Here is a 27,940-nt window from a genome sequence, read left to right as displayed (position 1 = left end):
GCACCGGGACGTTGACGTTCTCCTACTGACACGTCACACCCCCCGGAACTCGGTGACGTCGCAGAACAACAAAGATGGCAGGGATAGGAAGCAGCAACTATTGGGAAGGTACGGGAGAATTTTTTTTTAACTGTATCGTCAACACTATTCACAGCCTCATCCGGTTCAGTAACAAAATATTGTCAGCAGTTCATTTGCCAGAGTCAGCGTCGGCATGTTTGTCTAAACACAGTCCGTGTCTCTATCACGACTAGCTCCTAACAAGCTAGCTAACATATCGCCATTTAAGTTGAACATGAAGCTTTTAAATCTGTGTCGCCACTCTAACCCGTTTATCACATTCACATCGAGAGCCTGTTGTACTAGTTTGGGTTACACTAATTACATGGTAACGAGTGGCGTTTTTCTAATACATTTTATTTTGGTTAATTTAGCAACGGAGAAATATAGCTAGAACTCTTTACTCCACTTATTTAAGATAATTCTGTCTTTGACAATAAGCTAAAACGAGGCTTTGGTAAGTGTTAAAATGTTTTGTCTGTCTGTGTGTGTGTGTCTGTGTTTCAGATCTGCGAAAGCAGGCCAGACAATTGGAGAATGAACTTGACCTGAAGTTGGTCTCGTTCAGTAAATTGTGCACCAGCTACAGCAGCTCCAGGGATGTACGTCGAGGAGACACGTAAGATCAATTCTTCCACTTGTCACACCTGCAGAGTAATCAATAACAACAAATAATAATACTTTTAATTTGTACCGCACTTTTCATTCATAGTGAAACTCAAAGTGCTACAGTATTAATAACATAGAGAACACCACACAAAGAAAATTATAGTAATAAGATGAAAAAGCCTTCCTGAATAGAAAGGTTTTAGGCTGCAACATAAAAGTTTTTTTTTTAAAGAGTGTAAGGTCTGTGCTGCCCTCAGATGGTTAGGAAGGCTGTTCTACAAGTGCAGTGCAGCAGAGCAGAAGACTCGACCCCCCATGGTGTGGAGCTTAGTACTGAGGGGCTGCTGGCAGATCTCAGGGTGCGGGTGGAGGATTGTGGTATGATCAGTTCCTGCAGGTAGGGAGGCACATGTCCGTTGATGGATTTGTATGAGAGTAGCAGGACTTTGTCGTCAATCCTGAAAGAGACAGGGATCCAGTGCAATGAAAACAGAATTGGTGTTATAGGTTTGTGTTTTCACATCCTCATCAGGATCCTGGCAGCGCTGTTCTGAATGTACTGGCGCTTCTGGATGCTCCTGCCAGGGATCCCTGTGAAGAACACATTGCAGTAGTCCAGTCTTGAGGCGATAAAGGCATCAACAAGTTTCTCTGCATCTGACAGGGATAGAGAGGGGTGGAGTTGATCAACTACTCATATAGGTCATGGGTTTTAGTAGTGTGTGGGATTAAATTTCTGTCACAGTAATTGAGCAAAATCTCCCAAGCATCAAAAAAATAAAAAATGAAAGTGAATAAAAATGCATGAAAACAAAAAAGGCAAAATTTACAATAAAACTTTTGTGGTCACTTTTTTCAGTTTTGCTGCTGAATTTTTCAGTTCTGACACAAAGCTCTCATGTAGGCGGGTGTTACAGGGCTGCATCCCCCATTAGCCAATTACTTTTGGAGGGGCAGGTCACTGGTAAGTTGTACTACTTTTTGCACCTCCAGACCATTGAAATGAAACAATTCTGAACTGAAACTGAAAAGTTCAACAACAAAACTGAAAATTAGGCAAAAAAAAAGTGACAAAAGGGAAATCCTGATCAATGAAAGAAAAATGGAGAATATTGTAACAAATGTTTCACTCTTAAATGGTTTTATTGGAAGTTTTGCTTTCAGTTTATTTTTCACTTTCAATTTAATTTTTTTGTTTGTTTTTTGGGAGATTTTTCTTGACACAAATTTAATCCTATAGTAGTGAAACCCATTTGACCTGATAGAGATCAATAGGTTTAGTTCCCTTGGATGTGAGGGCTAAAATTGTCATTTGAGAGGAAGTCCCTCTCATTTGTGTAGTAAAGTAAGATTGTAAATTAGACAATCTTGTTCCTCTAGGGATGTATAGCTAACATTGAACCAGTATGAGATGAATAACCTTAGAGAAAGCTTGTCCTAGAGCTAGGGCTACAACTAACGATTATTTTCCACTACAAGTTATTTTCTCGATTAGTTGTTTGGTCAATAAAATGTCTGAAAATTGTGAAAAATGCTGATCACTGTTTCCCAAAGCCCAAGGTGATGACCTCAAACGTCTTGTTTTGTTCTGAACAACAGTCCACAACCGAAGATATTCAGCTTACTGTCATAGAGGACTAGAGAAACCAGAATATATTCACATTTGAGAAGCTGGAAGCTAAAAAGTTACTCAAACCGATTAATTGTATATCACAAGAATTCGCGATTATTTGACTCATTGCTGCTCTACCTAGAACATAAAAAAGGTCACTTGTCAAAACTGATCACAGTCACATGTGGTCAATTATCCCAACATTTGTCTAATAATTTCAGGAGTCATGGAGGAAATGTATTAGTCTGCTGGGAGACTGGAATGTGTAGGCAGCAGGAAGGAAATGTCTATGAACAATACAGTGAGTCTATAGAAACTTAAGGGGTGTTGTTCACTAGCTGTGATATCTGTGGAGAACACTTGTAAGAGAGAATGCTACAATATTAATACTATTAGTACATCATTGATTGTTATAGTAATTAAGCCACTTTCATGCTGTATGGACGAGACTTGGCGATCAAGCACATCCTTAAATTTTAGATTCTTCAATATAAAATTAAACCCATCAGTTGCACTTATAATTGAATGCAGCTAGTCAGTCAAGTTGTGTATAGAAGGAGCAGCTTGATGCCTGCTTTGGTTTCTTCACACAGTCTGTAGATTCTGGACAGTGCTGTATTAAACCAAATAAAGTGTGAGAATTTTCTAATTTAACATTTATTTACACGTGGACTTGATGCATCACATTAGGGTGCAACACATTACTTTTAATTGAAAAATGAAAATAAATAATGTGACATTCTGTGGCAGCTTTTAGTCGTGCCACCAGCCTCTAGTTCTTCCTCATTCTTTGTTTTTCCTCCTCAAGGTCAGACACTACCCCGCTGCTAAACAACTCTACCCAGGACAGGATGTTTGACACCATGTCAGTGGAGATTGAACAGCTGCTGGGGAAAGTAAGTAAATTCACATGGACCAGTGGCCCGTGAAAGGCCAGCAAGAAGACTGTTATAAGAACAGCATTGAATTTATGCCAAGGCTCTTGTCTTCCATCAAGGAATGAACAGACTGCAGTCTCCTCTTCTCATGGTTTACACTGGACTCAGTGACTCATAATAACCAATCTGTTGAGCCATAGTAAACAATGAGCTAATGAGCTTAATGACTGAATTTATGTCAAAAACTAAACATTTGGCCAGAAGCAGTTGAAAGCAGATAACTCAAAAAAACAAGAAGAGACCACTCTACCTGTAAATACAGCTGTTAAATATCACTCATAAATGTAAAAACAAATACAATAAATACAAGTCAGTAAAAAGCAGCTACATTGCATCTGTGGTTCTTTGTTGTTCTGAACACCAGTGGGTGCAAATACATTTTTCCCTCTACAGTATTGCACCTTATGAAATGACTATTTGCAATATAATCTGTGCATCCCTGAGTCGACTGCTTTGTGTGTGTTGCTGGTTGTTGTTTTTTGTGTGCGTGTCATGTTGTGTTGAGTTTCTGTGTCGGTCTACCTTATCTGCTAATGTCCTGTTTTCTCCGGTGTCTTTTTCATCTATCTGTGCATCCATTCATTTTCTACCTCTTTGTCAGCTGACTGCCATAAATGATAAGATGGCAGAGTACACCAACGCCCCGGGTACGGCTTCTCTCAATGCTGCACTTATGCACACACTCCAGAGACACAGAGACATCCTACAGGTTTGCCGTCTTATTCATCCCTTTTATTCCTCGATTTCTCTTGCTCATCTCTTTTCTATACTCTGGTTATTTTACTTTACATTTTTGGTTTCTGTAACTGTTTTTGTTTTTTGTAACAGACCAGTTTGGTAAAAATAATAATATTCTTCACTGAATTTGCTAAAAGCACACATGCTTCAATGCTTCCATTTTGTTCTCTTGATGTTATTCTTTGTTCTTTATCCACTTGCTCTTCATTTTCCCCCTTTTTTTTTTTTTTTTTTTTTTACCCAGGATTACACACATGAATTCCACAAAACTAAAGGAAACTTCTTGGCCATCCGGGAAAGAGAAGACCTACTAGGATCCGTCAGAAAAGACATAGAGTAAGTAACCGTTCACACAGGTAATATAACAGCATGTCTCAGAAATGTGGGAATATGGTCTCTGTACTTGAATATTTATGATGTGAATTCAATTCCAATGCACAAAACTATTGATAACTCATTAAATGTATTGACAGGTGTGTTTCTCACTCGCTATAAACAGTAAAGAAACACATCTTTGTTTTTTTTTACAGTCAGAAAGTGTCAGATTAGTAACCTAAATAGCTGATAGGTGGCATTACCGGCCAGCACAGATGGCCCGGACAGATGACTCAGTGATTCCTTGCAGAGCAGAAAAAAAGAGTATGTGGTGTCTTATACAAAAGATACCAAATACAACACAAATAACATTGTCATGTGATGCATTGCCTGTGTTTGATCATAGTGGCTGTGCAGGAATAAAAACTGCAGAGCATTATTCACGGTGCTTTTATGTTGTAGACGTTATTCCTTAGAGGGATAGTTGAACTTTGACTTCCACTTGGCATGCTCTTGAAAAATGTTGGCCATTAAAACCAAAGAAGATTGATGGACTCTTTGACCTTGTATTGAGAAAGTGTGTCCTCTCCTCAGATTGGCTCAGTTGTGAGTGAGTGTATTGAAATGAAATGGTGGGTGCTCCCTCAGACCATGACTCTTGTCGTTTTTTTTTTTTTTTTTTTTTTGGTAATAGCTTATTGATCTGTAAGACGCAGTAGTGACTGTACGGTGAGCACTGCAGGATTCCTATTGATCCTCTCCAGCCATCTAGTATGCAGATATCCTGCGGCTGCTTCATACAGTAATATACCTTCCATAGGTCTCACAGTCACTTTAAATAATAACTCTTTTCTTCTTCACTTCTCATAATTCAACATGAAATGTAGAGCAAAGCCTCTGGAGAGGGAATCTTAAAGTAATTTTCCCAATATTTTACCTACTTTATTAGATTCAGTCAATTGATTCCTTCAATTGTTTTACTGGTAAAATCTTATTAATGATATAAATTTGTAATCAACTTCCCTGCACTGCATTGGGTAGATATATATAACCGCTGTACAGACTGTGTTCATGTTTTCCATAGAAAACGTACAAGTGCATGGCTTGCTAGTTAATTCAAGAGATTGCCTATTAGAAAATGTGCTGGAGCTCATCACACAGAAACTGAAAGCTTTACAGCAGTGTGATTTCAGTTTGAAATATCAGACTATATATGATTACAGCTCATACTGTAGCTTTTCATGTCACCATTTTATTGAAACAGTCTATGAAACAGTGTTGCTAAATTTAGAAATAATGCTCTCCTGACTTGATTAATCTACATACACATACAGGGACATGCACACACTCATAGTGGCTGAAGTGGCTCTAGGCGCTGCGCTTTCTCCTTCTTTGGCTCCTGTCAATGTATTGTATCAGTATTCATTTCTAGGACACTGAGTTGCAGGGGACTTTTTCACCACTTTTTACCTCAGCAACTTTATACATTTATGCAAGGTGAACATGAATGAACTGCTCTTTATTATAACATGCATGATTGACACCGCAGTTATAAGAAACACTTAACATAAGAAACAAACAAGAAAAAAAACGCACAATAACTTTTAGTCGTTAATGAATTATTGGTAATACCACATATAATTAAACTTATTAGAAATCGATTATATATCAATGCATCACCATGCCATTATATAATCAGAATTGACAGTCACTGCGCATAAGCAATGAGATTTTAAACAGTATATCTATTCAGTTAGTAACATCTTATGAGGTCAGCACTACATGCAGCAGCTCACTCCATCTTCTCATTAAATCACATTGCTAAGTAGTACCACTGACTCTGCTAATAGGCTCAGTGCTGATGAATCTAATGCATAGAAATGAGCCAGTGTTGTTGACCTAGTGCTCAGGCTAACGATGACTAATGTGCTGGGGGCCACTAATGAGGGAACCATTTGAGCTTACAGGTAGAGGAATTACCGCTGCTGCTGTTATGGCACAAGTGCAATGAGATGTCGAGTCATGCTTAACATGTGACAGTTTCTTTTGTAAAGAAACTTTCCTCCTAACCTCCCTCATTGACCTTTGCCAGCGGGGCAAGGCAAAGTACTGAGAAAATATGAAAGCAGACTTGATCTGATGAGCTGCCTTTACTGTAATGTGGCTTGTGAGAAATAACAAAGCTGACTAACTAACTTAGTATCATATTTCGATTTGATCTTGTCAGAGGGACATACAGAGAAAATTATTGATTACATTTTAATCTGTGTTTACTCAGAGTTGCCCTCAAGAGTAAGAAAAATTGAGTACAGAACTATTTTCCCCAAATCACAGAAGCAGGGCCTCAATGTTTCGACTTTGTGCTTTTATCTTAATGCTTCTATCTCTAAACTAAAGTCTGAATCCAAGTCTTTTTTCTTGGCTATAGCAGCCTAGCTTCAGCATAATGATAAGTAACAATAATCACACCTTTAATATAATATACTGCAGATTAAGTTGTATTTTGTGAAATATGTGAAGGTCATGTTGTTCTAAAATGTTGTCGGCCTGCATCATGTTTTAAAAGATGCCGTTGATGCTGGCATGGGACGTTTCTGTTGCAGTTAAGCCTTTTGTCAGGTAGAGGGCAGTAGAGATCATGGGCATGGAGGAAACCTGGTCAGGAAGGAGTCCGTTGTAGATTTTTATGATCTATTAAGGTTGTTTACACTGCACACACAGAAAATCCATATTGATCAAAAGAAATAGTGCACACTTGCACTTAAATGAGCAATATGACATTTTATCAAATGCTGTATCAATATCTCTTGCAGTGTGCTGGCAGATTCTGTCAGCAAAACATATTCTCATGCATGGATGCACGCACACACACACACTTCTTGTGTTCAGCTGTGTCATTCATAACAGCAGCATGGAGCAGAGCTGAGCTCAGACCTAATGCTCTCTCTTCTCCTGCTTTGACTCTAAATGTCAGCAACACAAATGACAGCTAGTCTGTGATTTACATTGTTGCCCTTTTAAAAAGCCTTGCTGGAGTGATGAAGCTGGCTGTCAGTACAGGCAATACTTAGCCCAACAAAGGCATCAGCCCTTCTGGTGGGGCGGCTAGCTTGGGCTCAAGGCAGCCACTGTGGAGTGTGCTGTGTGTGCACTGAATATAATGTTTCCATTCAACGGCTCCGGATGGCGCACTGAGGATGAAGTAGGCACATTTGTTCTTGGACTGCTTACAGTAAGCTGGGTGGAGTAGGATGTTTATGGTGTACAGTATGTGTGTGTGCATAGTCTTATGTTTCACTGCCCCGCTCTTTGTCTTGTTCTTGCCCAGCAGGAGGGTGGGGCTGTGTTTAATGACCAGAAACCAAGGAGAGCACTGGGGGAGTCAGCTGTTCAGGGATGCTGATAGTCATTAACTTTGACTGCTACCAGATGGTACAGCTTCATTTCTGATGCTTTATGGTGCTATCAATATTTGGATAGAAGGGGTAGTGATCAAAATTGATCATTAATTAACTCCAACATACCTTTTCTGAAGCCATCTTTTTGAGGTGCCCATTCACAAAAAATTCAGTCGTAAAATAGAGATGCAAACTTGAAATTGTCAATTTTCACATTTAAATATGGATGAATCAATGACCCTCTACATGATTCAATGGCGCCGCTTCCCTGTCCTTGAGATTTATTATTTACGGTTTTTTAAATTCTTCAGTAGGAGGTAGATGGTGGGCTGGAGGAGTAAAGAGGCATGAGAGACAGATTGGGTGAGAGGGTGGAAGTAAAGCCCATTTCCCAGCTTGTTGACAACAAAGTGAAGCTGTGCTATGAATTTCTGAACTGTGAGCATTAGCGTTTACACATTCACAACAGAGGACAACTGTACAAAGCTGAAATATTATAGCCCTGCTTGGGAGCAGCGTGACCATCTCTTCTCTTTCAAGTCATGTTGCAGTAAACTGATTGGCTCAAGATATGTGATCATGCAGGTGACTAGAGAAAGAGCACCATGTTTAAAAGGCTTGCTATTCAACTTTGAGTCCTGTAGAAGCTCTTGTGTAATATGTTGATCCACTCCTATGTGTTGGTTCTAGCTTTCTCACTGTTTTCTGATCTTCTGTATTCACTGTGTTAGGTTACTGCTAATGAAAACTGAATATTTCCTCTTGCTGCTGCTTCACATTAAAAGCTTTCCACCGGTGAACCACAGGAAGGCTTTTACTGTAGGAAATACAAGGAATGCCGTGGTACTGGCGCCGACTGCCATTTGATAGAAACAGGTCTACACAGCAGTTATGCCAGTGCTTTTGTTATCAGTGGATATTACAAGTAGAAGAAGACGCAGTCACAGTGAGGTAGTTAGATAGAGCTATAGGTGACAGGTGTTTTCTTTGGTTTGTGTGAACCAACAAACCTCAACAGCAACACCTATTATCATGTCGTCCTGATGGAAAAACCAATTGTACTGTTATGCTGCAGGCATCGTATGTGCAGGTATGCTATCCATAAGAAAAATGTTATTTCATAAACTCTGCCAGTCAAAGATTGGGGCTTTTGTTGCCTGAGTTGGTCTGGCTGTCTCTGTCATTTCTTATTTTCCAGGATGATTTATAGCTCTAATTTATATACAGACAAATAAAAATGAGCAACAAAGCAAGACAGAGGCACTCTGTTAGCCCTTTATCACATACGGGTGTGCAACATTCTAAGCTAACTAACTTTTCCAATTAGGTGAAGGAATAGTACATGCTCGGTGGAATGGACATGCAAGGGTTTTACATCTTTACATCAGATGTATATGCAAATGTGTGGTAGACAAGTGATTTCAAAAGACCTCACTTCATAAAATAAACTAGCAAACTGTTTTCACACCAAGGTGAATTTGAAAAATGCTACCAGGTCTGTAATGTTTTGTTGTATTAAACACTTTTTACTGTGGAAGAGTAAAAGAGAAAATGCGATGGTGGTCACCATAAATTGCACTAAATAATTCACTCAGCTGAACAGTGATTTGGATTGCTCTTTTTCTCAATGACTGCCTTCAACACCCGCTGATAAGGGCAGACGAGAGCCAATATTGTAAAGAGTGGGTCAAGAGTGTTAGCTTGGTATGTCCAAAGACAGGTTGTCATGCTGGGATGGTTATGAGGCCAAGAGAATATTAGTTTTATGTTTAGGGGTGCAAAATATATAAAATATTCAATGCTAAATTGTTAAATTAAAGTGCAATATGAGGCCTGATACCTTCCGCTTTTAAACATGGTAGTGAATGAAACAATAGTTTGTGTCCACATCATCAAAACTTGATGATAACTTACAAACATGAACACACGTCTTGTCCTGCAGCTTGTTGAACGATCCACCAAGCAAACATTCACCGCTAACGTCAGTTAGTAGCTAGATAGCTAATTAGCTGCTCAGCTGCAGCACATTAAACATCATGTAAACATACCTGTAGATGTCACTTAGGACCCATTAAATGCTGGTTTGGTTGTTGCTCTTCAAAATCCCTGTTAGCGACGCGCTGTCTGTCCATGACTTGTACTTACGGCAATTTGTTTACTTTGTCTTAAATGAGACATTAAATTTTACACTTAATCTGCAGTTGAGATACTTGTACATACGGATCACAGATCAACTACGATCTTTTACACCACTAGTCTTAGGGGACATATAAGGACACTGTCATTGCCTAAACACAGAAAATTTCCATTCAGTGTTTTCGATTGTTGCGACACATTACACAAACAGCAAATATTGTTACATAATTTTCCTTGATTTGTGTCTTTGTTCAAAATGACAGTCATGTTTTTATCAGTGTATCTGTGTGCCTTTCTTAGGACATACAAGAGTGGCTCCGGGGTCAACAACAGAAGAACAGAGCTGTTTCTGAAGGAACATGAGCACCTCAGAAAGTAAGTTCCCAGCACCTTTCTTTGCCATATTTGAGGAATTTGACGTAATCAAGAAAGCCTTTAAGGATATCAAACAATTGGTGTTGTTTTGTCAACCCCAGCAGTTCCACGTAGAATTTATCAGCCATTTTTCCCAGAGCTGTACAGCCTTTCCTGGCAAGGTAGCAGCTACTGCTTCCTAGAAATCAAAGCTGGGATAATTCATTGTGATGGCACTGCTCAGCCATTTGGAATAACACTGGAAATCACTGATGTTGCTGGTGCTTGCTTGTAAAAGGGGCCATATTATGAAAAACTCACTTTTTCAGTGCTTGTGCGTAAATATTTGGGTCTCTGATGTGCCTGCTAACACACAAACTGTGGAATAAGACCACCCAGTCAGTTTAGTGTGGGCTGGCTTGCTCTGAACTTATGTGATTTAACAAGCCTTTCAGATTTGATGCCTCCTCTTATGTCAGGTGGGGCTTCATTGAAATTGCAACCCCCCGCATCTTTGTTTCTCCAACCACAATTTTCAGACAAGGGTAGCCACTGTTATTTTCACAAGCAACTGGACTGGTAGCAAACACAATATGTCTAAACTAAGAGCTAAACATGTGAAATGCTCTGTTGTTGACTGTTAAGACCAGCATAAATCGCTAGATTGGCCCCCAGCTGCCACACTGTGTTTTTCCATTACACAGCAGGGCAAAGTAAAATAAGTTGTTTATCTGTTGGAGGTGTGCTAGTCTTCTGCAGCTCTTCATCAAACATCTCACTGTGGCTGTTTGTGCTTGTACTACTCCTCCCTGCATTATTTCTAACTGATCTGCTGAAAAAGAGCTCCAAATATCTCCAGATAATTTCTCTTGCTGTCTCAACCTGTTTTATTGAAGAATAGCGCCGCTAGTGAAGGTCCACTAATTTGGTGGTGAATACTTTTCATTCCCTATAAATTCTTCATGACAAAAGTCTTTCATTATTTAGTAATTTAATATGAAGCAGCAAAAGCAGGAAATGATGGGTTTTCATCAGCAGTAACTTAACACAACTCTGATATGTACTGCCCCTCGCTAGGCTTCCTGAAGTTGGCCAATCAGAATAGAGTGGGCTCATTGGGAGGGGGGTCTTAAAGAGACAGGAGCTAAAACCGCCTTTTTCAGACAGAGGTTGAGCTGCATAAAGGTAACCTGACATGCCAGATGGTTTGTTAAACAGAACCATCTGTGAATTCGTCCTTGGAAACTGTTTGGAAAAGGACAGGCACTTTCAAAAAATACTTAACAGGTGATTGGATGAACCATCTGTTTATCACCTTCTTACCTTGTGAGGTGGCTGGATTTGCGAGATCACGCGAGAATCTTCATAGGACACTGATTAGTGTGAACTACCGTTGGGACAGACATAAGCGCATAACTTGAAGCATGACAGGATGGATTCTTGCGTGATCTCATGATGTTGTGATCTTGCGAATCCAGCTGCTTTGCAAGGGAAGTATAAAGGACCAGTATAAGATAAATAAGGAGTTTTTCAACTGTAAATCATGCAAAGCTACTCTAGTGCAGTTTCAGAATAAAAATATAGAACTGGAAATGAGCATAATAGGTCCCCCTTAAACTCTGACACCTCTTGGCACTTTATCTCTTCATGCTTTTACTCTCTGAACAGATGGAAAGCCACTTTTTCCTTATGTTGCATTCATTAATCTAGAGTTTTTTTGTATTTGAGTGCTTTTCTGGCTAGTTGAAGCAAAAACAATTCGTTCTCCAGTTGATACTTTTTGAAGAAAATATCATTGGGGACAGATTTAGTTTGTGACTACTAATTAAGCCGTTTTATAAATCACATTTTCCACTCTGGTACAGAACTTTCCACCTTAGAGCAGCAAAAAGTTAGTCATACTCAATATTTTTTGACACAGTAGGTCAAACTGTGAACTGCCAGCATCCTCATTAGTGTCCTACTATCATTTGGCCGACTCTAAAGCACTACAGAACAGCGTGAGGTGGTAAACTTTGTGAAATCTGCATGTGTGTACCTGTGTGAGAGAGGTGTGAGAGGCGACCTTTGTGGAAAGTAAAATTAGATGTCAGCAGGACACTCGAACCAAACACAAATGAACCACCGAACAGCTTTTAACATTGCCCAGGCTTGAGGATCTGATTGATTCTCTCTGTGGCTGAATGTTTGCTTCCTGTTTCAGCTTCTCAAAGGAACAATGACTCAATTACTCCCCATAAAAGATCTCTCCATTCACTTCAAAAGTGGCTTCACCTGCTCTAACATGAAATAACTCATTGTAATGTCTCAGTTTATAAAATGAAAAGGTGGAGATCATGTACTGTACAGTGGGTGGGCTTTAGCTGACTATCTAAGTGTCAACATGTGCAGAATTCTTCTTCAGGTAATTTGATGGGCTCAGCAGATACAGCAGGGTAGCCCAGCAAGCAAATCATCAAAATTTGTACCAAAAAACAAGATGAGTAACATAAAGTAGCTTGACAAGGAGTGGATTGTTAGTACAGTAAATACCACTTTCCTAATAGGCTATGTGCATTTACAGTTTGTGCATGTATGGGTGTGTTTTTATGGGAGATTATGTGCTTTTGCCATTAGTTGTGTCTAGGGCTGGGCAATATGGCCCAAAAAAATCTAATCTCAATTTTTTTTCAAGCTTGGGGTTGATTCATCGATTTTTGTTTGCCTGCAAGATGCAGGCTTGAAATATCATATTTTTTAAAGACAGTTGAGCAAGAGTAGTAAAGACCTACACCACCTGCAAGGCTGTCATCATTATGCATACATTATAGCTTATCCATGCAGCTACTGACTGTCAGTACCAGATGCTTCAACTAAGTAGAGCACATCCAGTTTAATAATCAGTTTTAGCACACAGGCAGAGCAGAAAAGTCCACTCACAAATCAATCTACTGTTGTTTCTGTTTCTTTACACAACATCAGCTTGATATCTGCAGATTGTTGCTCGCTAGTGTTAGCTACCTGGCAGGTGGAGACAAACTGAACAAAGTAGAACCTGGAAACTATTCCATTAATTCCCAGCATTTCAACTGTTATAACCAGAGCTGATACCTCATAAACTAACACAAACTGAGAGCACAGATCAGTGTTCAGTTCAGTTCACTACAAGATAGCCGGAGACAGCAAGGCACCTGGAGTCATGACAGTCCCTTAACTGCAACAGGTGTGCATGTAGTGCAACTAATCACATCACAGTTTGCGGAACTGTTGTGACTCAAAACAGCTAATTTAGCAGCTACCACCATGTGCATATTGTAATAACTCAGTTCTCGACATTTTACACATTGTGCAAAAATAAAAATTCAAATAATTAATTTGAGATATTGCCCAGCCCTAGCTGTGTCTCTGCAAACACATGTGAAATGGCTTCTATAGAGTTTGAGTTTCGGGGTTTACCTGTGTGTAAAAGTGTTCTAAGCTTTTGTCATGTGCTTGTAAAATTGACAGCTTATATTTTTTTTCTAAAATGATTCCCATTGTATCAACATTTTCAACTGAATGCAGCGAGACTTAAACTCTGCTTAACAGAAAAACCCTGTACCATGTACAGAGTACTACAGACTATTCCACTCTTGTCATGCATTGTGGCAGTCTCACAACAAGGAAACTGTAGGGTCTGATGTTATATCTGACCATGCAAATATCCGTGCTTCATGAAGTCGTTCATGGCTGGTGGGTAGATACTATGTATGTTTTAGTTCATCTCAAAGATGTTAAATTTCTGGATTCATTTCACCTAAATGTTGGTTTAACAATTTAACAATGCCAAGCACCATAAGTCTATTATTGTGTTGGTGCAGTTTTAACTTGGATTCACCAGACAACAGTTCAGTTCAAGTATCCTTGATGGTTTACCATGGACATAAGACATGACTCCCAAGGAAGAAGGCGTATAAAGAAAGTGATTTAGCTGCAGAATGCTACCACCTCAACATTTCTCTTGCAGTAGCATTCTGTCACTCTTGCTCCACAAAGGTTATAAGAGTCAGGTTGCATTGTAATAGTCACTGTGACAATACCACAAAAGACCCAAGTGAGCACTTTAATGGATTCATGTGCTGAAGCACAGAGATAGTCATTCCTCCTATTCTGTCACCGAAAGGGTGCGGCCCTGTTAAGATCTGTCACACAGTTACTTGTGTACACTTGGCTTGAGTGGGGAAAGGAAGAATGTTTTCCAGATAATGTGTTTTTTGTGAATTCTTGAGATTTAAACTGGGCACCAAAGAGCCTAAATGAATTCTGATGAGAAAATATTCTTAAAAATGTGAGATGAAAACAGGAGCAGCTGAAGACACAATGTGCTGAACCTCCTCTAGCTTGCTGCAGCCACCTGCATTCCCAGCAGTCAGACTCTCATGCCAATCCAGCCCAACTTATCAGAAGACCGATAATGAAATAATCTTATTAAACCACAACCCATATTATAGGGTTTCCCCAGACCATTGACAAACATGGGAGGGGAAAGAGGAGATTGAAGATGAGGATCGAGTTACGCTTGATTGATCCTATTAGAGCCATAAAACAGGAAAGAGGGCTTCAAGAGAAAAGAGCTAAAATGTGTTAGTAGCCAGACCAATGGTCTGAAGTCTCACTTAAGGCAGAGCATGTGCACTCTATAAAGATGAGAAATTCGAGTTGAAATGCTTCTACATTTTCATGATTCTTGACACAGTCTGTAATGCTCTCTTTGCAAAAGGTAGTTTTAAACACATGTATTATGAATAATGAGGTGTCTCGTATGTGAAATTACTTGATCAGCTTCGACCCAGAGATTTTTGAGATGTTTTTTAATTTGATATTCACACCACGTTATGGAGAGCTGGTCGTGGAGTTGTCGTTTAGCAGCTCAGCTTGTGCCCTTTTTGTGTCCTTGGCTTTTTATATCAGGTAAGTGAGCCTACATGAGGATTAAAATGTTCTGTCCCTATAATAGTTTTAGGGGAGATAATGTAATGTATGATCAGTACATATTTGCGTAAATGGTGTATGACACTTTATATAGTGACTTTGTGTTTGAGATATATTGGCAAGTGATAGTACCGGCATTGCCAAACTGATCAGCCAAGATTAATCACTTTCCAAACAAAAAAAAACCTAAATCTCCCCAAGTTAATCTACAAATGATTGCGATGGGTGGAGTGGCTGCCAGCCTGTAGTCATTCCCAACAGAAGATAACAAGACAGATTCATTTTTTAAGAAAGCCCCCTCTCTAGTTTTGCTGGTAGAGATAAACTTTATGTGGTTCTACATCAGTCAGACCTGCCTGCTCCCTAAAATGGATATGAAACAGTCAATGAAGTTAATGTGGTTTACTAAAATGATTTCCACTCTAATCAATAATTATATAACAAACATGACAAATATATAAAATAAATAAAAGAAAAGAGAAACTGCGTTATACCTTTCGTGAGAATGGCGCCACCGTCTTGCGGTGCTATAACCTCTAATGTCACAGGGTTGGTTGGACTGGCTGAGTTCCACAGATACAACGGTAAAGACCATGAAATTTAGAGACTGGGAAGCCGCAGGACAGAAGACGACAAAAAAGACATCACTATTTGTATTGCTCCTGGATGTACAAATGAGTTTTATTGGGTTAAAGCAAAGGACATAACAGTCCGTTTTCATAAACTGCCACTGAAATTGAGAATAGTAGATGACTGCTGCGCTGGCTGGCAGCCCAAAAGAGAGAGAGCCTTCTGATGGACACTGACTCCAGGGTTTGTAGTTGACATATTTTGGAGGAAGATTACATAGAGGAGAAGACCTTTGAGTTGGGCAAACTAGTGGTTCACCAGACCAACAGACTAAAGGCTGAAGTTACTCCGTCTGTTTTCAATTTCACCGCCTGTAATGTGTGCTTTCGACGATAGCAATACAGAGTCATTGAATACATCTTTCACTCCAAACAGCAGCCTTCATGAACACCTTTTGCTCACCACCCCTCCCAACCTGACATACAGTCTGACAAACAGGCTGACTCATGTCCCCTAGCCTAAAGATTTCCATAGAATCTCTGCAGCCAAAGATTTTTCTGAGGGGATGTGGCATCTGCCAGTAAGCGTTTGGGTACCAGGGCACTCCCATAAGAGTAATACTTAATACTTTAGCAAGTTTGTTTAATTATTAGATGTACTTTACAGTAAGTGCTGTTGATCTATCCGTTAGTTCTCCCTAACTCTTGTCTCTCCTTCCTTGTATATATGTTTTTCCATCTCTCTTTGCCAGTGTTCATGAATATACCAGAGGGTAGGAGGGGCAGATCCATTAAAAGTTCATGTTAAAACAGCTCTAATGGTAGTGGTCACACTGATAAGGACTTCCTGTCAAAAAGAGGGTTTTTAGCCATGCAAGCAGTGTGGCTCTAGGGATGGCGTTGTCAGTTGGTTTGTCAGTCCACCACTTTGGTCCAGACTGAAATATCTGAAATATCCCTGTTAAATGGATAGTCGTGGTATTCTGTACAGTTATTCATAGTCCCCAGAGGATGGATCCTACTGACTTTGATGTTTCCCTGACTTTTTGCATTAGACCACCATGATGTTTTGACAGAAATGTTCCCATAACTACTGGATGTATTGCTATCAGATTTGATACAGACATTCATGTCAACCTCAGGATAAATTTGTAAAATGAAATAACTTTGCTGATCCCTTAATTTTCATTTAGCACCATCGAGTCAAAATTTTAATTTGTCCAATATTTTGGTTTATAACAAATACTTATTACAAATGTTAATATGCTACAGTAACACACTAAATTAAGATGGTGATCATGGTAAACATGATACCTGCTTAGCATCACCATGTTAACCTTGTCATTGTGAGCATGTTAGCATGTTGACATTAGCATTTAGCTAAAGCACAGCTGTGCCAAAGTACTGTGCAGTCTCATAGAACTGCTAGCATGGCTGTAGACTCTTTGCCTTGCTTTTTTTTTGCACATCAGTGGTGTCAGTGTGAGACAATGTTAATTTACACCTTACATTGACTCATATTTGCATGAGTATTTTGCTGTCTGTTGATGTTGAATACCTATATCAGAACTGTCCAGGAAGTTCAGTTATGTTAGTATTGTTCCCCCAGATGTTCTTCTTTTTCCTGTTGGCGCTGCACATTCATAAAGTGATCACTGTGATCCCATCACTGTAGGTGCTTCATCATCCTATGTCTTTCACTTTCTTACTTTTCTTTTTCTCTTTCCCCAGTTTGAGATCCCTGCTTTTAGTCTGCCTGGCCTGCTGCCCAACTTAAGATGTTTGGTCTGAGCTGCCAGTTTCCTGACATGCTAATGTAATCAGTAAAGGAGAGCTTTGAGGATTCAGGGTAAAGACTGTTCTATTCAGTTTTCACCAAAGCATATGGGACCCAGTCAGTTCACAAGTGTTATAGGTTCAGTCAGGGTTTTACCCAATAAGCATGTTCTAGTGTCTGGAAGATTTGGGCTAATTTTATTTCTGTGATTTGCTCCTAGCTGGTTGTCAAGATCAGTCTGTTGTCAAAAACAGCAGCACTTACATGGCACAGCTTTTGTTGAGTGCATTACCCTTATTCACTCACTAGCTAATGCTTAACAGGCCATTATGATCTATCAAAGCACATCTTCCTTTCAATACATTATCAAGATTAAGATTGTGTCCATTCATTGCTATTACTGCTGTTGTGAGAGAAGATGCCTTTTTCTAATTGATTCCAGTGGATTTGAGTTGTTGTTTTTCTGCTTACTGTAATGTGCTGAGTACGCTCAGGGTGCTTTAGGTTTTATTTGCCCAAGCACCTCCCAATTGAACAGTGTTGATCTCTGAGCAGCAAAATGTTCTACACCACCACAACACCTCTGCTGTCCAGTTGCCGGGTTGTTGGGACCAGTCCTTCCAGCTAAACTGTCAACAAAATGGGGCAACATAGTCGTTAGAAGCCCTTGTTACTCACGTCACAAAGCTTTCTAGATTCTTGTCTAGATTTTAACATGACATCAAGAACAATTTTATGTAAGTTTTTATATTTGCTTTCCCTGTTGCTTCATGGTTTTTGATTGCCCGTTCATAGCTGCCATTTGTTGTTTGCTAACACCGGCACACAATTGTGATGCTTGTGATTGAGATTAAAGTGACAGGTGATAAAACCATTTTAATGTGGCCTTCTTTCAAAAATGCAGAGTTTGATTGTTAGCACAATGGTGTCTGTCCTCTTTCAAAATGTTACATGCCTGAATTGGGGGGAAAAAAATCCCATTTTTTCACATTGTCTTCCCAATTTATTTATTACTGATTCCCAGTGTTAAACACAGTTCCAGGACCTCTTTGTAATATACCACCATTTGCTTCTGTTTTGTTGAGGTCTTGTTTGTTAAGCTAGGTTTTATGTATATTAGCCTAATTCGACATTAAAGTGAGCGAATGGCAGTGTTGCCATAAAAATCTATTCTGTGAATATTACAGTGTGGAAAGTGTGATGAATAGGTAGCAGATGATTCTGAATCTGCTTTGAATCTGATCTAAGATTTGTGATCACCTTTCATTTTTGCTGATGCAGTTTGTGTACTGCAACTGCTGCCAATGTTTGCAGACAAAGTAATGAATGTTTCAGTTTAGCTGCCTGATTGACTGTATATGTTGCCTCATATTGCTCTAAAAGCCAACCTGACAGGGCGCTACCTTCAGAAGGTTGCGGTAAAGTACTAGTCAACTAACTGATGAGTCATCAAAAACAAATAAGTACTATTCATCTTTGTAGACATTTTGGCTTTGTGTAATACCTGCATCACACTGCTTTTGCAGACATCATCTTTTACCACAGGTTGTAGTATTTCTGAATGCAAACAGAAAATGGACATATGATGCATGTGAAGAGTTGGCACATTTGTCCATTTCTATGTTTGTGTGTGTGAATAGCAAGAGAACAAGAAAGCATGTGGGCAAGGAGGGTTGATTCATCACACTGGGAAAGGCAATTAGCTTGGAGCTAATGAGCGATTTAATGACTGCAGCAAAACACCACTGACCAGGGGAAATGGAAGGAACCCACTCAAAGATGAAACACAGAGGGCCACATATACATGAACATGATGGCACAATCAATCTCTCCACTACAGCTGAAGCTCTGATGATGGAGGGAACAATTCATAAATCTTTTGCCCCATCTCATCTGTGCAAATAGAAACTCCATGAATCAAGCCTCACCTCAGCTTGCAGCCATTCTGTCATTTATTCTTCAGTCCATGACTTATAAGTTAGGCACTGTTGGAAGAAAGACAGTTAAAGATTTACGTTTTCTGTCAGTCGTTTGTCTGTCCTCCATGATGATTTTTCTTCCATCATTTAAGACCACTGTCACATGGCTGTTTGACCTTTGCCCTAAACACAACCACTTAAGGTGTCTTTTTGTCTGTTTCAGACATGCAGCCTTTGTTAGGGCACTGTTAGATTGTATGTGCCTAATAATCTAATAAGCATAATTGTTTCTCTCTGGCTGTATTGTCCTCCTCACCCCTCCTTTTGCATCACAACTAATGATACTTTCTCTGCTTCACCCACCTGCTCCCATAATCCATTTGTGCAAGTTTGCCCACCAGCCTTCATTCCGAATTTTGTGCCAGTTACCATCCAATTTCATCGAATGATTTTATCCCTGTAAATTATTTTATTTCAGTGTGACATAGACAACAGAAATGATTTACAATCTACTCCCAAATTGCAGTTTGGTGCTTGTGTTGGGAGCTATGAACCAAGAACAGAAGGACGTCAGAGCACTGTGACTGTACATTACAATTTGGCTAGCCATGCCCATCCGCAGCCTGTGTATAAGAATCCACACTACCAAGTCTGCTACAGGTCTTTGGGGACCTGTGGGTCATCCCTCCCCAAGCAGACCTCCTGTGGAAAGTCCCTTTTGCAGCATCCAGCTTCATGGGCAACACTCTAATGATTCCACTGATATCTGTTAGCGTTCCTTGTCCATGGTAATCGTTCCTACCTTTCCCCATAACCCTTCATTTAGTATGATAAATGTAGACCAAAATGAAATTCAACTGCAAGAAGAAATCACATAACTAATAAATATGTATGGGGCAATCATAAATGTAAATCCATCTAAACTAAACAAAAAAGGTTGAGATTAGGTAAAGATTAGGATTACAGCAATTAAACTCATCTATGTTCACAGGTTGAGATCAGTCCCATGTGGTCCACCAGCAGTGAGAAGGAACCTGACATTACAGGTCACCAGCAGGACAAATGTTAACGCGATTACATCAATATATAACCCAGAAACTGGATTGTCCTGTAAGAAATCAGTTGGTCAATACTTGACCACATAAGTGACCTGGATAAGGTCAGTTGTTTGGTCCACAATCAAATTTAGTCAGAACCTCTTGGTTGTATTATCTGGTGGTATATTTGTTATACCATCATTTTGGTCTACCTGAATCAAAGCTTTAGCTGTTTTTCAGCTGTCTGCTTTTTGAGTTTTGCAGTTTATCATCATTTTTGGATCTTTAAAACTCCTTTGAGGGCTGCCCAGCATCTGTTAGATGAAAAAAAAACTGTTAGCTCAGCACACATACTTGCCAACTATGCATGAAGATAAGCAGAGCCTCACGGTATGTTTTCATCTCATTTAAAACATACTTCAAGGGCACAGGGGGGCCAGTCCATTAAACATAAGGAGACCTTCCTACTCATTCATCTGTCTGTGTAAGTTTACCACATCATCAAATTAATGAAAATGAAAATACTCGTGTTTACTTCTTTCACATTTAATGATGTGATTATAAAAGGCATGGCACACTCTCCAGGCCAAAATGAAAAACAAGTGGATCACGATAGCGTCTCATAGATGTGGAGCAGGTAACATTAAATGTTTGGAACTGTCATTCTGCCATTCTGCAGCTCAATGTTGTCCGGCAAGGTGCTGTATTGGCCAGTCAAATTCATGCAAGCACACACTCTTGGTAGATAAAGGCTGATTACTGGTACCCAAAGCAACACACCCACACCAATGCTGTCTTTGGTGTGAGCACCTGCTAAGGTGGTACATATGCCAAGAGCTTGGCTTTGTCCATATTCACTCCCTTAACATTACCCATCGTTTGAAAGTTGTCGTTGGTTTGATTCAGCCACCAAGTTGTCCATGAAGTGAGCTACAAGGGGTAGTACTAAAATAACTCCACTTTGAAATTAGATGCCACTCCAGAATTTTACACATCAAAAGCTGACATGAAATTATGGATTATGATCACTCTGCAAGCACTCTCACTAACCACCAAACCACAAGGTTAGGTTTAGGAAAAATATTAAAAATATCTATGCATTAGCCTTGAGACAATCAAGTTAATGTTTAGAGGTAAGGTTTAGGTAAAGGTTGGGGTATTGGTGTGGATAAGGTGAGGGTAGAAATCTGGGAGAGGCCTGTGACTTTGGTTGGATACAAAAGAACCACACATTAAGCATGACAATGAAGATGTGTAGCTCTTGAATGGATGTTGTATGATGAACTATGAAATACAATCCGTGCAGTTTTATTTGTTTGGTTTACTTTAGTTCTCTGGAACATTATCCAAATTGATTCCAATTAGGGAATAAACCGCTGAGAGCATTGTTATTTATGAGCAACCCGAGACACGAAACTGGCGTTACAACATAAAAGGTTTGTGTTTGTATTTGTGTGTGCGTGCATGTGTTTGTGTGTGTATATGTACCTTACCATATTCTCTGTAGGACAAAAGCAACCATTTGACACTCCCTCTTTGAAGTCTCTGTGCAGAAGCTTGGGCTTCAGGATATCTGAGGTGAAATTCCCTCTGGGTCTACTTAGTCCAGAATCCCTGTACGTGTGGGAATCATCCTTAACAAGAGGATAAACTATACAAATTACTTCTTCTTCTGCTCTGCCATGCAGAAGTTTAACAGAAATTAAAAATAGCTTGCAATTATTTGTTAGAAATTTGAATCAGTATTGAAACTTTCCAAACCATTTGTCCAAGTACTAAATTTACTTCTGATTAGGGGAGTACTGTATGTGTATTTGAGTGTTTTGTGTGAGAAATGGCATCAATTCTGATTGATTTAGATGACTAATTAAAAAAAAAAAATCTAAAAGGAGGCTGGTGAAACTAAAATTATGTTTCTAAAATGGCATTTTAGACAACATCTAAAAAACAGAAAATACTGTTTTTTGTGTTAATTGACACATGAACACCATAGGACCAGGTAGCAGACATGAGCACACTGTTAGTGGGAAGATTCAAATTATGTTCTGCTGGACTGGCTGGTAAATCACTATGTAGTTCTTGATAAGATATAAAATTGATATGGAGAGAAGGGAAATCTAGGACCAAACAGCATCAAATTAAATCCAGTTCTTTGCTCAGCTCAGTGTCACTAAGTGATGTGATCAAAATCATGAGCTAGTTCGCATAGTATTGATCAATGTCAATCTGAAACTGATAACTTCCCCTGAGCAATTTACTCATTACCATTTCATGTTTTTGCTACACTGCCTCATGTCAATAACTCACCAGTCTTTCTCTTTCTCACTCCCTCCCCCTCTCCCTCTCACTGTCTATAGTTCTGACCGACTGATGGATGACACAATAAGGTAAGACCCCTTGTTATTGTCTTGCACTCATGAAGAGATATAGATTTGCTTGTGACAGCCCTCCTTTTTCTCCATTGTTTGATTTACCTCCTGAACTCAGTCCAAACCCTCAGTATGTGTGAAAATGGGCCCAATCCTGGTCTGACTATGTCATGCCTGATGGGTCCCATTGTGCCCAGACTGAGCTGAAGAAAAATGATAATTTAAAAAATCCTACTTTGTCCAAAAAATGACAACTCACCAAAAAATGATTTTGCTGCCCCAATATACTAGAACTGCAAAAAATTGTACCTTTTCTTTTTTTTTTTTAATCAGTGACCCTGAACATTTTCAGCACAGTTGCTCATTGTTCATACTTAAGAATCAACTGGGAAAGTTTCATCCACATACATGCTTGGAGGTCACCTAACATTGTCATTTACTTCTGCAACCCTGAATACCCAAAACAACCCATTACTTTACTAATCCATATGTATCATCCATTTCCCGCCAGTCCGTCCCTTCTCCTTTCTCTCCTCTCAGGCCTGCACATATTACAAGTACTGTACGTTGTGTCTCGTAAACTATGGTTCCTCTGGGACTAGCTTCAACAGTGGTCTGATTGGTGGATTCTGTCACCACCCTTTGTTTTCTTGAATTGCTTATTTTTTCCTACCCTTGTGTTATTTCTGCCCACATTTTTTGAACCAGAATTCACCAATGTATTTCTTTATCCTATTAGGGCTGAAATTAACAATTATTTTCATTATCAATTAATCTGCAGATTATATTCTCAATTAACCATTTAGTCTATAAAATGTCAAAAATATAAAGAAATAGTGTTTATAATTTACCAGGGTCCGAGGTGATGCCTTCAAATTCTGATTGTTCTGACAAAATCCAACAATTTTTGTATTACTATCTTATATGATAAAGAAAAACAGCAAATCTTCACATTTAAGTAAACCGAAACCAAAGAATGTTTGTCAATTTTGCTTGAAAAATGACTGAAACAATTAATTAATTGTCAAAATACTGTCATAACTGTCAAAGTCACATTTCTCTACGGTGATATTTATAAAATTACTACTACACATACTGAGGTGTGCTTCCACACATATTACCATATGTTTAATTTTTTTTGACAAATTACTACTCCCCCAGATAATTTAATTTAAACAGCAATCTGTGACTGATCACATATTAAGTGTGAAAGGAATCTTTATCCTCCAGCTCTGATTTTCATGAGCTGGTAAACATTAAGAGAAAGGCTGGTCGAAGTTGCTGGAGTCAGCAAAGTGTTTCTTCCTGACTGAGGAGAACACGATCCCCAACACACTGCTCCAGGCCAAGACTGCGGACTGTCCCCTCAGCAACCTCCACCCCACAGGGAGATGCCATGACCTCACACACAAACACTCACACCTCACATTTAAAAACCGCATGTCTCTCAACATTCTGTCTTGCAGCTTAACTCACCCAAAAGCTGCATACAAACACACTCTGTAACCAGTTGGCTGTTGTTACTGTTCTTGGCCCTGCAGCTCATGATTATCTCCAACCAAAAGAGTAAACAACAGCGGTGATTTCATCTACTTTGTTTTGATCAGCCTCCTATGAGGCTGCGCCACACTGGGATGGGAGTTTGTCCCCTGTGGGCGGGGCTTACTGCTTGTCACCTGAGTGTTCAAGACTTATGCAATACTTGCTCTGAAGAAAACATTGCGTGCCAACTGTTTGTAGAGAGTATTCAGTTTAAATACATAAGTCTGTATTTGTATCTTTTCAGTTGCCTTGATGCATCTTCTTGTTTAGTTCTTGGTGATAGGAAATTATTTCATTATGATGTCAAAATACTGAAGAGTAAGAAATGAGGTGATCCCATTTTTTGTTTGCATTAGCAGATCAGTACTTGCTACAGATAGTGATGAGGCACATGGGGGAAAAAAAGCAACCTGAAAATATTTGTGGAAATCTTAAAGTTCCGTCCTGCATAATAAGCAGTTTCCAAGAGAGGCTGTGGGAGCTGATTTCCTACCACTCAAACGCTCTGATCCCACAGTTGAAGTGAGACTCTCAAAAGTGGGCTCAGTAGTATCGATTATTGTGTGTAACAGATGCCACAGAAGGCAAACGTAGAGGCTGAAACTTTCCCTGAACTGCCCAGCAGCTGCACTTTCCTCATCTGAAAATTGCTGAGACCCAAGTTTGAGAGCAAGAGACGTACAATATTACAGCAATTCTATACCTTCCTTCTACAAGCCCAGGCGGCTCGCACACGTGCTGCAGGCACCCACACAAAGCTGAAGAACGTGATAGGATGACTTAATGGTTTCACCCTGGAATGATTACCTTCCTTGACTGACACAAAGTCTTTTAATCCTACCTTTTTTAATTCCTATTGCTGATAGCATTGCACGAAAAATATGAAAATATGTTTTGCAGTCTGCATCTTATTATGTGAAGTGTGCACGAAGGGGAAAAAACAGCAGTTTATTAGATACTTATCAAACAGGTGACAGGTGCACATGTAACTTGTTACCTCTTATATTAAAAGGCTAAGTATTTGGGCTGAAACTGACGACTACTTTCATTATTGAGTAAACTGTTGATTATTTTCTTGATTAATCGATTAGTTGTTTTGTCTATGAATGTCTCACAAAATGTCGTGAAAAATTTTGATTGCTGATCCCTAAAGCTCAAGATGACGTCCTCAAATGTCTTGTTTTGTCCCGACCAACAGTCCACAACCCAAAGATATTCAGTTTACTGTCATAGAAGAAAACCAGAAAATATTCACATTTCAGAAGCTGGCATCAGAGAATTTGGACATTACTTTTCTTAAAAAATGACTCAAAATGATTAATCGATTATCAAAATAGCTGGCAATAAATTTCCTTTTGACTAATCTACTGTAACTAACTACTCAACTAACTGCTTGTTGCAGCTCTACTAAATATCTGTTGGAGTATCTTCTGTATTTAAGTTGACTTTTTGACGTTTGCTTGGGATGTCACTATTATTGTGGTTAAATACATGACTAAGTTGCTAATGCAAATATCAGCAGATACCTTGCACTTTTTCTTTTTGGTCTAATCTTTTGTCTAATACGTATGTTTAGAAACTACCTTTTCTTGTGTCACTCATATGTTGAGGCATACCAAAATTCTGTCTTTCATAAACATAACAAAATCTAGACTGAAACAGTCTGGATTGTAGTCTAGCTTTATTCTTTGTGCAGTAAAGGAGAAAGAAATGTAGGACCACCATAGCAAAAAATGTCTACTTTTAAATCATTCTTTAAAATACATTTCTTCAAGGATATACTGTGAGAGGTTCTGCTGTAGCTTTAAAAGACATCACCACTTGTTCTTTTACAGCAGATGCTCATTTCTCCAAAATATTCCCCGATGGAATTGAATTTCTAAACATATGTTGACTCACCAACAGTGAAAAGCACTTTACCGTGCTAATGAGAACAACAACATGGAGTATTGTCACTTATCAACTCATTTCTCTCTCTGTCTTTTCAGCATTGCCATGGCGACCAAGGAGAACATGACCTCCCAAAGGGGCATGCTGAAATCCATACAGAGCAGGGTCAACACGCTGGCCAGTATCCTTTATACTGCGTGTGTGGATGCTTGTGTGTTGAATAGATATCCACCTTTGTTAAAACTCATCACAGCACACAAACAAGTAGCTTTTATTTCTTATTTAATTTCTAATCTGGTTGAAAATCCCAAACTTTGTGATCTTCTTTAACTCCCTGCTCTCCAAGACCGTTTCCCAACCATCAACAATCTCATCCAGCGAATCAACCTGCGGAAGAGACGAGACTCTCTCATCCTCGGAACAGTGATCGGCGTCTGTACCATTCTCCTCCTGCTCTACGCTTTTCACTGAAAACCAGGCCTGTTGAAGTCTTTAAAGGGGCAGGATCGTTCTGCTCTGTGTAGCGTGGGAACCCCAGGAAACCGAGCTCAGTGATTGGAGGACCCTGGAGGCTCGTGAGCAGAAGGGGACGTTCAGTTGGTCCAATTCTACAGCAGGGACAAACTCAGCCAACAAGAGCCTCTTAACTTGTATTTAGCGATGGGACAGATGGAAGCCTGGTGGTTGGATGCTCTGCTGCCAACAAGGAAATGGAGACCAAAAGTACATATGAGACTAGATTTTAAAAAGATTATATTGATAACTCACTTGGAGAGAAACTGTGCCGAGGAAAGTGTGACGAGACTGAGAGAACACGTGATGCATTATTCTTTTTCACAGGTGGAAGGATTTTTAGTTGAATGGTCCTTTTTTAATTGATGGAGTGGGATGGCTAGTTCATTGTGGGCTGTAAAATGTGAATTAATAAATTATTCATATCAGTATGTGCAAAAGAAGTGTGTCAAACTAGATAATCATTACTTAAAGCATTTTATTTTTCAAAATACAGTATATGACTTGAACTCTATCGAAAAGTGTATTTGGCTTTGTCATTTCAGACACAATCATAACCGCCAAGATGAACTTATAGTCTGTTATCTGGTTTTTGCCTTTATTTGATCATTCTCAATAGAGACACTCACAGATCTATTCAAATCAAGGACAGTAGTGTTCAATGGTGAATTGAAGGCTAAGGCTATTGAAAATCTTTTATCATATTTTCATATCTCATAAAATATATTTATACTTCATTCATATCTTCATTTTGAAATAACTTATTTTCTCTCTAATCTGTCAGAGCAACCAGGCAAGTTGAATGCACAATAGAAAATCAGGAGCTGCATGTACTGTAGTTCCCCCTTCAGAAGAAACGTGTAAACATGACATCACTTTTATGATGGGCTATTTAATGACCGAGCTACACATTCACTACTATACTGGGGACGGTGGTGTGTGAATTTGAAGATGGGAACTGAAAACATTTCACGGGAGAAGGGGATGATTTCAGTCAGGGTTGGACTCTTTAGATTAAAGTCTTAGTTTGTTGGTGGGGGTGTAGGAATGTCAAAGCAAGGCAGCTGTGTGAGAAACATCAATGTGTTTTTGTCTCACAGCTTGATGCTGTTACACGACTGGAATCAAAATAAAATAGGATCACTTCAGTGGACCGAAGAGGATAAATTTGGTTTCTTGTCCTCATTCGCTCTGTTTGAAGCCTTGCTCACAAA

General features: G+C 39.3%; 1 protein-coding gene across 3 annotated transcripts; it reads left to right on the top strand.

Moving 5' to 3' along the window:
• gosr1 (golgi SNAP receptor complex member 1) lies at nucleotides 1–27,240 on the top strand. 3 transcript variants are annotated; one of them, XM_042414002.1, is made up of 9 exons: nucleotides 1–108; nucleotides 568–679; nucleotides 3,090–3,177; nucleotides 3,821–3,928; nucleotides 4,202–4,293; nucleotides 10,107–10,181; nucleotides 22,770–22,799; nucleotides 26,312–26,394; nucleotides 26,560–27,240. In XM_042414002.1, the coding sequence occupies exons 1-9, from the start codon at nucleotides 75–77 to the stop codon at nucleotides 26,682–26,684; spliced, it is 747 nt and encodes a 248-aa protein (XP_042269936.1). In that variant the 5' UTR covers nucleotides 1–74; the 3' UTR covers nucleotides 26,685–27,240. The 3 variants fall into 3 exon arrangements, with proteins under 3 accessions (XP_042269936.1, XP_042269937.1, XP_042269938.1); XM_042414003.1 differs by lacking the exon at nucleotides 1–108 and adding an exon at nucleotides 927–1,066 and having other exon boundaries at nucleotides 578–679; XM_042414004.1 differs by lacking the exons at nucleotides 1–108; nucleotides 568–679 and adding an exon at nucleotides 2,283–2,582.
• The last annotated feature ends 700 nt before the right edge of the window (nucleotides 27,241–27,940 follow it).

The sequence above is a fragment of the Thunnus maccoyii genome, chromosome 6 (genome assembly GCF_910596095.1).
Source record: "Thunnus maccoyii chromosome 6, fThuMac1.1, whole genome shotgun sequence".
Classification (NCBI taxonomy): Eukaryota; Metazoa; Chordata; class Actinopteri; order Scombriformes; family Scombridae; genus Thunnus; species Thunnus maccoyii.
The sequence above is the reverse complement of the archived record's forward strand: the minus strand, read 5'-3'. Positions and strand labels throughout refer to the sequence as shown.